The sequence below is a fragment of the Takifugu flavidus genome, chromosome 4, assembly GCF_003711565.1.
Source record: "Takifugu flavidus isolate HTHZ2018 chromosome 4, ASM371156v2, whole genome shotgun sequence".
Classification (NCBI taxonomy): domain Eukaryota; kingdom Metazoa; phylum Chordata; class Actinopteri; order Tetraodontiformes; family Tetraodontidae; genus Takifugu; species Takifugu flavidus.
Window position 1 is genome coordinate 9833192 of NC_079523.1, and position 10249 is coordinate 9843440.

At 40.4% G+C, this 10249-nt stretch overlaps 3 protein-coding genes and 1 non-coding gene across 5 annotated transcripts; 2 read left to right on the plus strand and 2 right to left on the minus strand.

Annotated features, from left to right (window-relative positions):
- Positions 1-44: 44 nt before the first annotated feature.
- tusc2b (tumor suppressor 2, mitochondrial calcium regulator b) lies at positions 45-2776 on the minus strand. Of its 2 annotated transcripts, none has more exons than XM_057030021.1 (4): positions 2608-2776; positions 1834-2079; positions 1224-1344; positions 45-1132 (listed from the first exon to the last, which is right to left on the minus strand). In XM_057030021.1, exons 2-4 carry the CDS (start codon positions 1980-1982, stop codon positions 1067-1069), a joined length of 336 nt encoding a protein of 111 aa, XP_056886001.1. In that variant the 5' UTR covers positions 1983-2079; positions 2608-2776; the 3' UTR covers positions 45-1066. The 2 variants fall into 2 exon arrangements, with proteins under 2 accessions (XP_056886001.1, XP_056886002.1); XM_057030022.1 differs by having other exon boundaries at positions 2566-2766.
- Positions 2777-2897: 121 nt separating this feature from the next.
- On the minus strand, positions 2898-7645 carry rassf1 (Ras association domain family member 1). The gene is made up of 7 exons (XM_057029994.1): positions 7298-7645; positions 5808-6097; positions 5313-5437; positions 4711-4815; positions 4340-4628; positions 4152-4267; positions 2898-4074 (listed from the first exon to the last, which is right to left on the minus strand). The coding sequence occupies exons 2-7, from the start codon at positions 6094-6096 to the stop codon at positions 3925-3927; spliced, it is 1074 nt and encodes a 357-aa protein (XP_056885974.1). The 5' UTR covers position 6097; positions 7298-7645; the 3' UTR covers positions 2898-3924.
- Positions 4879-4950, plus strand: trnae-cuc (transfer RNA glutamic acid (anticodon CUC)). Its single transcript has one exon. It is a non-coding gene; the product is annotated as a tRNA-Glu (tRNA).
- Positions 7646-8847: 1202 nt separating the features above from the next.
- LOC130524168 (transmembrane reductase CYB561D2) lies at positions 8848-10249 on the plus strand. Its single transcript, XM_057030007.1, has 3 exons — positions 8848-9050; positions 9134-9171; positions 9254-10249. Exons 1-3 carry the CDS (start codon positions 8864-8866, stop codon positions 9749-9751), a joined length of 723 nt encoding a protein of 240 aa, XP_056885987.1. The 5' UTR covers positions 8848-8863; the 3' UTR covers positions 9752-10249.

Here is a 10249-nt window from a genome sequence, read left to right on the forward strand (position 1 = left end):
ACAGGTGGCTATATTCAATTATTTCCATTAGATGAATCAACAGCTCTGGTAACCCTTTTTTATTGTCCATAACCTCTGCCTATGAACTGAAACCATCAGCAATAGAAAACAGAATTTGACAAACGTGGCAATCAGGCCTCACACAAACGTCTGCTTCACATGAGTTGAAACTGAGACTATTGAACAGCAGATCTAGACACCGTTTATATAACTTCTTCCAACTTCTACGCTTTAATGAACTTCTTTTTTCCACTTCAGCTTTGGGTTTCTTGTCCATTAACCCTCCACGATTGCTGATGATAACTAACTTGCAAATCTATGAAGAAATGCTTTAATGTGTTGCGCAACTATAACGGCATTTTTAAAATAAAATAAAAAGTGTAATGAGACAGTTTAGCATTTCAAACTGTAATTTAAAAAAAAAAGATAATAAATTAAAATCGAAACACAGAACATCAGAGCAGCAAAATCAAACAACAGGGTCTGTTGCAGGACTGACTGCTGTGTAAATGTCGCTCCTCAATTCCAGTCCATCCACCATTAGCCAATTTAGTTTTTGCAGACCACTGATTGTCGCTGTCAGCTGTTACTCCTTTTACCATGCAGAACAAAACAGATTGTGATAGTGTCAAAAACACTGAAGTGCACACTTTAATTTCCTGTTCGCTGCCTGTCCGTGACAGAGACTTAAACTGGTCAGATCATCCTCAGTGTACAGGAAGTCACACCAGAAAACCAGCTGTAGCGACGACTCACATATTCATCGCATGACACCGCAGACACATTCTCAAACTTTTCCATGTGCATAAAAGCCATGAGCTGTAAACTGAGGAAATTTTGTCAACATGGCAAAATCAACAAGGTCCCCACTGGTGAGCTTATCTGTGTCTAACTGCACATCAGCCAAAAACAGATTACATGCAGAGGCTCAGCACATGTTGCACCAGCATGTCCACCGAAGGGCATGAAAACATCAAGAGATCGTGTTATTAAAAAAGGTGGGTCTAGCTTCCAGCTGAAACCTCGGGACGGAGTCGATACAGTGGACAGTCTGACATGCTTCGTATCAGGCTTCACAGAGCACGACTGGAAAATCTACATGAATACAGGGGTGATCCAGCTTTATGATTCCCTGGAAACACAGAAGACAGATTCATTCAGACTCAAAGAACAGAAACATTTTTAGAGATGGAAGTTATTCACAGGGATTGGGCCATTCTCACCTGAGGTGTTAGGTTTTTATAAATCCTTTTCAGTTTAACCTTTCTTTGTCCATTTTTTGTCACAATTGTCTCTTCATAAAATTCATGGGCCAAGTCACCATCTTCATCAAAGTACATAGAGCTGCAAAAAAGAGGTACTTATTGAATCTTCGACAGATAAAATAGTAATGTTTCATCTACAATTGATTAAATAGAATGAGATGTGACTGAAGCATTGAAAGAGGCTTTATTTAAAGGTACTATTTGAGTAGTAGTCACTTAATGGTGAGCATATAAGTTAAAACAGTCACAAGCCTTAGTGTCTTTCAAATGTACTGTATTTAACTTGGTAGCTATTTGTTGTGAACATCAATAGAAGCTACAAGTGAAACCTACCAGGAACCCTTAGCACCTGTCAAACTCACAATTTACTAAATACCTTGAAAAGAAAGAAAATGAAAACATAAACATGTAAGGTCACTGTACAAATGTGACAGAACAGAAGGGTAGCAAACAAAGGAGGTGAGATCCACAGGTTTGAATGGTTGCATAGATGAAGATGAAGACCCAGCAGATATCCAGTCTGTTGGAGATGTTCCAAAATTCAGTCAGTTGCTGCAGCTATACTCACCTTTTTCTAGTAAGCACAAAGGGTGTTGCACTTGGATAGCTTTGTCCCCGTTTAAGTGACTGTTCCTTTCCATCTTTGGTTGAATCATCCGTACTTCCTGAGCCAGTAAAAGGCCAAAATCCTTTGGATTTGGAGCCGCTCCCACCCATCTTCAGCTACAGCACATTATTTCCTTGAGAGACAGGACAGCCTGGGGTGCTACAGCGTGACTGTAAGACGAAAGGTGACCTACACGACAAGGAGCCTCTGAAAAGATTCACATACAAGGGACAGTTAGGCCAATATCTAATACTATATCTTTAATGTAACACATTGGTTGCATAATAATTAGAGCTACCGTATAATCAATACAAAATATATGGCTAATAGGGAATCCGGGGTGCCTCCAATTACCCCAGCAGAGTGACCCTTGTGCAGGAGGCCAAAAAAACACCACAACATAAACTGTCAATGCAAAAGTATACATCAGAAAAGGCCTTTGAGTGAGTGTGAGTGATATCAATCAAATGTTGATTAGCCCTGCTGGGGAATAACATAGGTACCAATAAATGGCTAATGCTAACATAGCTTTGACGCACAATACCGAGACACGCAGTCAGTACAATGCTGTTAATATCTCTGCACCTAATGTCATTTCGCAACTCCACCGTCAACCTAACCTATACATATAAACACTTTCAGTAAAGCAACGTCTTTAAATCTAATTTGCAAACGGCTGATGGCTATGTTCACCTCTAAAAGGGCACATACGCTTAAGATAAACTAAATGGCAACCTGACAGATGCGGAGTTCAGCCGGTTGGCCGCCCTTGGCTACTGGCAAACTTGTCTAATGGGGGTTTGGAAATCTGCAAAGCAGAACCCAGTTGAAACAGGGTTACGCTAGCTGCTAGATGTCTAGCTACTATGCTTCTTCTTCTTCGTCTTCTTTGCTGCCGTGTTATTCTTCTTCCTCTTCGATTTTGGGGGAACCTCGAATTAAGGAATTCAGTCTGCCACCTACTGTACCGGAGTATGAAAGATATTTTTATCAGAAGTTTCCAAAATATTTTTGGAATCTCAGTGTTTATGTTCTCTTCAATTTATTAGACAACTGGAATGTAAACTGAGTTTGTTTCACATTAGCAGGAATGTTTCCACAGTGTAAATCCAGCATAACATTGCATAACAAATGTTCATAAATGGTTTTGACCATCAATGCATCCAAATGATAATGGCTTCACGTCCACAACATTGGCAAGATCAATTTCATTACCCAGGTCCCAAAAAATACGGCCGTAGTCCGATAGGCAGTACTTCATTGAACAAATTCCTTCCCTTTTAATCTTGATTGCTGAATTATCGACATTGTAGTTTCATGTTTAACCAACAAAAGCAATTGAACCCAATTTAAGATGTTAAATAGAGAGTAAAGGTCACAGCTACTTCCAGTTCCACGAGAGTGATGGGCACTTTCACACTGAGCTACGGGAATACTTTTAAAAGAATAGCTATTCGGAGGAGCTCCCCTGAGAACTATGTTTCTTTTCCTGTTCTGGCTATGTTTAAGCTGTCATTGGGAAATATATAGTAACATAAACCGTGGTAATAGCATGCCTTGTCTCATGACCAAGAAATCATAATGCATATAACTAATAGTAAGTAGTATATTTAACAGTGGGTTCATGCTATTGCCACCTGTCTCCAGAAGCTGAACAACTGGATTTGCCAATCAAGAGGAAATAGAGGCAGGTATTTTAACCGTCGCCCTGATGCTTTACATACATTTCCGCATACCAACTGATTATTCGGCGTAAACACTTTTGTGTTCTGTTTTTATTATAGTGGTCTCAGTCCATCTTGATCCCTAAAATGAGGGTAAATTAGTTAAAGTTCTCCTAGTTCCTGTAGTGCATTTACACCAAGAAAAGACACATCAAATAGCTCTAATAACTGCAATAGTTACTCATGTGCAAAAGCCTTTAACTAACACCCTTTTACCCTGCAACCGCTCCCTACACCTTTTTTAAGATCAAGTTTGTCTGACTTTACATTTCAGTGGCTTCATTTGCGTTCTCTTGTGTGAATGTTTGTATGAAGAAGTCAGCCCAAATCAAGCTGGAGTTGTAATCCTGGCCATGGCCTGCTTCATCATGTCTCTTGCTAGGGCATAGCGTCGCACGATCTGACGCACATGTTCCTCCTCCTCACGCTTCAGGATTCTCAGGAAGTTGCACAGCTCAGGAAAACTAAATGCGTCCCACTGTGGAGAGAAAGAGACAGTTGACATCAACAGCAGGTGGCTGTACAGTCTCTGGAGAAGCAGTTGTGTCGTCTTACATTAATGTCCCCTGTTTCATTCTCTTTTAAAACAAGGCTCATCACTTTTTCACTGGGGCCGGAACACAAGCGCAGGAAGAGGGGACATTCGTCATTGCTCAGTTTCCGCATGCATACTAAATAAATCAAAAACCAATGGATAAGGATGTAATGTTCAGCTATTATCATTTTGATAAATGAGTTTATACCTTGACTTTGTCTCTCAGTGTGTTCAAACAAAGCAAACTTGGCTGGATTGTCCACCACGGTAAATTTGTTGAGCAAGGCCTCAATCACCTCTCGGACGCGTGTCTGGGAGCTTATGTGAAGGTGCTTGGCCGCGTCTTTAGGGAGGTAGAAAGAAGTTCTCCGTCTCATCCACCTGTCCTGCCGAGCTTCACCTGGATTGCAACGCACGCTTTCGTGTGGAGGGAGGGAGATGGGACGGACTAACTGAAAATGGACCTTGACGAAGCCTGTGTAGGTCCCGTCTCTATTCTGAAATTCACACAGTTCGATGTAAAAGAATATCACCTGCATTGTGTCTGCGAAGTTATATACAATTATGCTTAAAACTTACAAACACCATGTTGAGATTGCTGTTGGTCTGCGAATTGTACTCTTTAACTTTGTGTTGAATTTCAGTGACCGTCATCTCATGTTTACTCCAATCAATCTGTTCATCCTAAAAATGCAAATGAAAGTAAGTAACGAGAAAAAAAAAACGAGACATAATCGACATATGCGTTCCCTGGTGGTCTAGTGGTTAGGATTCGGCGCTCTCACCGCCGCGGCCCGGGTTCGATTCCCGGTCAGGGAACTTGTTTTGGCAGTTGTTTTAAACGAAGGTTGTTTATGAATAATTAATATCAATGCACATGAAATCCATAATTTAACTAGGAGGATTTATAAACTTATTCTTAATAAGATCATTTTATTTGGCCTTATTGTTTCAATAATGTTACAAGATTTAGTCTATAATCTTTATTTTAGAATAGATAAATATTAATAATATACATAATATTTCTAATGCATACCGTTTTTACTTCCCTTTCGCTTGTCTTGTTTTTAACAACTGAAGTGATAAACATCTTCTCTGGCAACTTTACTGACATATTATTCTAATAGTTACTAAAGAATTCAAGGAAGGGCACGATTTATCCGTAGGCACGACATTCTCACCACATTTGTGTCCCTTTCAAAGGATTCAGCTAATGTCTCCTCCTCTTCTGTTAATAATTTCCCATTTGTGCTGCAGTCCAGCTGGATGAACGGCTGGCAGCGATAGTGACAAGTGTAACTGCAATCTGATGGCAGACAGACAGAAAGATCCTTTGATTAACTTAAGGATGCAAATTTAGCACATTTTTCTAATATCAAACTACTCATTGTGAAACATTCAGTAAAATCTCCAGGACACATTACTGTAGGTGCAACATCATCGTTCGAAGAATGACGAATCAAGATAAAATGTTCTAATATTTCAGAGATTTAAGTTCATTGAACTGAGGTAGAAAAGGCAAATGGTAAAAGACAATCACAGAACAATGGAACTGTTTAAAACCCTTCTGGAAGCTTCCCAGAGTTTGCTGTTGATAGTAAAAAGCAATCAGTGGTGTCAACTCCATGGAGCCTATAGCATAACTTAGTCTTACTATAGGATTCTCCAATACTCACTGTTACAGCGCAAGCTTTGCTTGTAAAGACCCCAGATGAATTCTCCACAAAGGTCGCACCACGTGAGGTAGGTGTGATTGTAGGGTTGGAAGTCGTGACCATCCCAGGCATCCCCGGTGTGGCGCCGCGACGCCTCGATGCTGACGCTGTCCCCAACCAGACGCACTACCTGAAAGTGGCTTGGCTGACCCGGGTGTACAGGTGGGGCCCTACGTGGTGCAGGTGCAGCCAGCTCGATGGGGTCGTTAACGCTGAGGTCCTTGAGCTCGATCAGCTCACATTTAGACATCCTGTTGTTGATGAAGACACATCAGGTAGCTACTCTACATCCAGCCCTGACCTGAACAAGCATTACATTGAATAAACTTGCATTGTTAGTTAGATATTTAAGCCTTGGAGAAAGAATATCATAAGATTTTCAAACACAAATACAATTATTGTCCAGTCAAAGCAATACAGATAGTCCCTTATGAAAAGAAAAATAACGTCATGATACCATTAGCAGATTAAACTGATATGTGATGGGAGGACTTGCATGATTCGAAAAAATGTGGGTCAGCATCATTAGTATAATCCTTTGCTATCCTGTAACATAAATATGAAAATATACTGTTTTCCACGTGTAACGCCGAGACAAAACTACATTTCAAATCAACATGTTCCTTAAAGACAACAATGAGAAAAGATTTACACTTATTATTAAGAATGGTAGCATAACTGAAGTAAGAAACAGACTTTTATTACTTTTAATCTCATACATTTCGAAGGCGTATTCAAAAGTCTAATGGATATATTTTATTCAAGATTTTAAAATATAAATCAGCTTAGTGTAAACCAACAAACAGGATATTTATTGTATTTATTTAATTCAGGTTTTATAATGGGGATGATTGACTTTAAGAATTGCATTCTACCCAGGTACTCACGCTCAACAACAGTGAGTGTGTCACATATTAAATAAAAGAACACCTTTTCATATAAACAATCAAATAAATATAATCTAACACACTATTTCGAATAATTATTTAAGTGTGTGTGATACAGAGCGAACCTCACTTTTTCTGGAGGTAATAGTGCGAATAAAACATTCATATGTGCACCAGAAGGCCTCTTCTCTAAGTTTCCTGACAATCCACTGTGACTTGAATATGAACAACCCGAGGCTCAGTCAGTCAGTCAGCAGCCAACTGGGTCACAACACGGCGCAATTACCCAGGCAACAAGAACACATTGTAGCCCGGAGCATCCAGGCATGCTGGCTGCTTCTGCCATCACTTATCTTCACACGGGAGGAAGCGCAACGCATTTAAATGTTGACAAATGGTTAATGCTTTGTTTGTTTGTTTGTTTGTTTTTAAAGGGGTTGCTGTTATTCCAAAAACAGCGCTGTGACGACACCTTGTGTTCCATCCATCCGGAAACAGGACGACAAACTCAGCTGAAACAAATGTTCAGATTTGCTGGGAGACAGATCGTTGAAAGGCCCTTACCTTCTTTAAGACATCGCCGTTACTCCTCCACTGGAGGAGATCCACCGGGGTCGGAATTTGTCGATTGCAAACGCCGAATCGTCGCCGCGCCTGGACACACGCACCGCAGTTTGCGCATGCACATTCTGAGCGTGGATTACCGTTTAATCCTGTCGGCCGAAACGGGATTCTCCCTCACCCATCCCCAGTGTGGACAGCGATGGACTCCATGCCTGTAGTCTTTGCGTTTGCTTGTGGTGCTTCAACCTGATGCGTGTGTGGCGTGCGTGCGCGTTTGGCAGCCGTGCCTCTCACCCGCAGGTCTCAGAGGAAGGGGCTCACCTGACATCCACGCACCTCTGCTCTGTTTGCAGGAGGGCTGTTTAAAAAGAATCCCAAGTGCTGGGACTACTGTTGGGGTGGTTGTTTTGGTGTGGTAGATAACCAAATGCTGCCTCCACATCTTTATGTGGCATTCCAGTAAATCATGGCTAAAATCCCTCATGTCAAATTTGAATACTGCTGGAGTTGATGATGGGATTGTACATCGTGTTAATGGCATAATTTACTTTTTTGTGCTACTTTAATTACACACTATTTTATGATACTGCTAATGGGAGAAAATAACTGTTAGCACAAGTGGTGTTTTCACCTCTGATGATTAAATGCCAGCAGTGATGACTTTCATCATTCAGTCATGCCTTTAATCCAGTTTGTTAATAGAAGCATAATTCGTTGGTTGACACTTTTATTTGGTGTGACTGTTGCTGATGGATAAATTGCAGCTTTGGTGCTGAAAATATATTGTGAAGCCTTCATAATGTGTGAATAAATAAAGTTTTGATCTAAACACAACAGGAAGAGAGTTATGCTGAGATTAGATATGAGCTAAACATACAAGCAAACAACAAAAAAAAAAACCCCACCAGCTGTCACGTGACCGCCATGGCGGAGGTAATAATCAGGTGAGTTATGAAATATGTGTAATAGACACTGTTTACCACATCCAAGTCAAGCTTTGTTTGACCTGCACTTCTCAGTCTGGTACATTGTTTTAATACTCTTCTGTTATATCTGGTAATTTTGAGAAATGTTCACAGATGAGTATCAGTAATTTAAGCAAATTGGACACTGGATTAGATACACAGGATTGTGCCACCTTGTCTGTAACATACGAAAAAAGAAAAAAAAGTCACTTCCAGAACATTTCATGTCCACTTTTCCACTATTATTCATAATACACCAACTCACCAGCCTCTTTCTCTAGATAGATACACACTGTAATGTAACAGAAACCTTCTGGTTTCCATAGCTCAAATTGGAGTGCTTTACATTTTTGTTTTAAATAGCCTAAATGTCATTATTATGAATGTACATGTTTTCACATTTACCTAAATATAACCAAAATTTTGTATTTTCTTTCCTTTCTGACATGGCGATTTTTCACAGTTGAAAACCAACCTATACATATACATCTGCATATGTATATGCTATACTGTACATCTAAAAGTTTATGTTCGGGGCTGTTATATCATTCCACAACGGCAGGAGGCGCTGGCGTGCCGCAGGATTGGTGAACTGACTCGTATGACGGAGCAGGAAGAAAATACGAAGAAGACGCTGTTCGTCCCAAAGGTTTTCTCAAACATGAATTCTAGCAAAAATTCTGAGTCTTGTGTTTCCAGTTATAGTAGGACGGCGTTTCTAGTGTTGACCCACTGTGTTTGCATCATTTTCACTATATTTATTACACTTCAGAGTCGTCCAGGTTCAAGTGAGTTTCCCTACTGGATCAGTTCTGCTCACAATCTGCGGGTCTGTCTTGAAACAGAATAAATTTGATTTGTCTTGTTTTAGGTTTGTTTTCCTGGCACCCTTTTTTGATGACGCTAGCTGTAAGTCAAAACTATTTTCCCCCTTTCAACTAATGCACCATATCAATAATGATGATGACCTTCATTTCTTCTTTTTCATCAGTTTTCCCTCTTTATGTCAGAAGCCATACTCATTTTCTCCCCCTATGGCTCCCCCATCAAAACGTTTACATACAGGACAAAAAGGCAGTTTCACTGGATCCTGCAGGTTCTCTGTGTTTCTTGTGCCCTTTTGGGTGTCGTGACCATCTATTACAACAAGCACCTAAATGGCAAACCTCATTTGACCTCCTGGCATGGTGTCCTTGGCGCAGGGACAGTGTGGGTGACAATCTTGCAGTCACTGGCAGCGCTGCCCCTCCTCTACCACTCTTTGGCCAAAGGCTGGTCTCTGGCTAAACTCAAACAATATCACGCTGCCACCGGGACGCTGACGTACCTGCTGGGCAGCGTCAGCCTGGTTCTTGGCCTCAGCTCTGCCTGGTTCACTGCATCTGTCAACGGTTCCACTTGGTACCTTATAGCTCTGTGTCCCGTCCTCTGTGCCTTCTACATGATCACCCAAATCAAGGCTGGTTACTCGTCTAAGAAACGATTGTAGTCCAGACTGAAAGACCAACTCTTACACATGAATATTTGATTATACTCAGGTTGCTGTTTGTTTTTTCATCACTTTTGTGGTCACATGTTTGATTCAGGGTTAAACTCTTATTACACCAACATAGCTTTTTACATTCATTGAGATTTTGCTTTGGAAAAATGCCATTTTATGTTTGAGCCAAAACATTTCCTCTCCCTCCCCAACAGTAACATTCATGTTAATTCATTCCAAAGTTTTTAAAGTGAAAATGAATACAAACATTTTAGGAAGCATGACCCTCCCTCTACTTTGCCAATGCTGGATTTCTCAAATCTTGGATTAGAATTTTGTTTTTGCTGCCTTTGATTACTTTTTTTAGCCACATGTTCACGTTTTTGTCACGATTGAGGGGTTAATAAAGTTTCAGGTTTCTGCTGCCATTGATTACTTGTGACTGAATAATGACTCCTAATAATTTGAGTGCTATTTCACAAATAAAAAAAGAGGACTTGATTCATA

What these genes read in the sequence shown, in the direction of transcription:
- LOC130524168 (XM_057030007.1), top strand. Translation starts at nt 8,864, where the DNA reads ATGACGGAGCAGGAAGAAAATACGAAGAAGACGCTGTTCGTCCCAAAG. An exon ending in TCAGAGTCGTCCAGGTTCAA is followed by an intron (nt 9,051 to 9,133) that starts GTGAGTTTCCCT and finishes GTCTTGTTTTAG; the next exon opens with GTTTGTTTTCCTGGCACCCT. An exon ending in CTTTTTTGATGACGCTAGCT is followed by an intron (nt 9,172 to 9,253) that starts GTAAGTCAAAAC and finishes CTTTTTCATCAG; the next exon opens with TTTTCCCTCTTTATGTCAGA.
- tusc2b (XM_057030021.1), bottom strand. Translation starts at nt 1,982, where the DNA reads ATGGGTGGGAGCGGCTCCAAATCCAAAGGATTTTGGCCTTTTACTGGC. An exon ending in TTTGTGCTTACTAGAAAAAG is followed by an intron (nt 1,345 to 1,833) that starts GTGAGTATAGCT and finishes TCTTTTTTGCAG; the next exon opens with CTCTATGTACTTTGATGAAG. An exon ending in ATAAAAACCTAACACCTCAG is followed by an intron (nt 1,133 to 1,223) that starts GTGAGAATGGCC and finishes CTGTGTTTCCAG; the next exon opens with GGAATCATAAAGCTGGATCA.
- rassf1 (XM_057029994.1), bottom strand. Translation starts at nt 6,096, where the DNA reads ATGTCTAAATGTGAGCTGATCGAGCTCAAGGACCTCAGCGTTAACGAC. An exon ending in GCAATCTCAACATGGTGTTT is followed by an intron (nt 4,629 to 4,710) that starts GTAAGTTTTAAG and finishes TGTGAATTTCAG; the next exon opens with AATAGAGACGGGACCTACAC. An exon ending in CACTGAGAGACAAAGTCAAG is followed by an intron (nt 4,268 to 4,339) that starts GTATAAACTCAT and finishes TGATTTATTTAG; the next exon opens with TATGCATGCGGAAACTGAGC.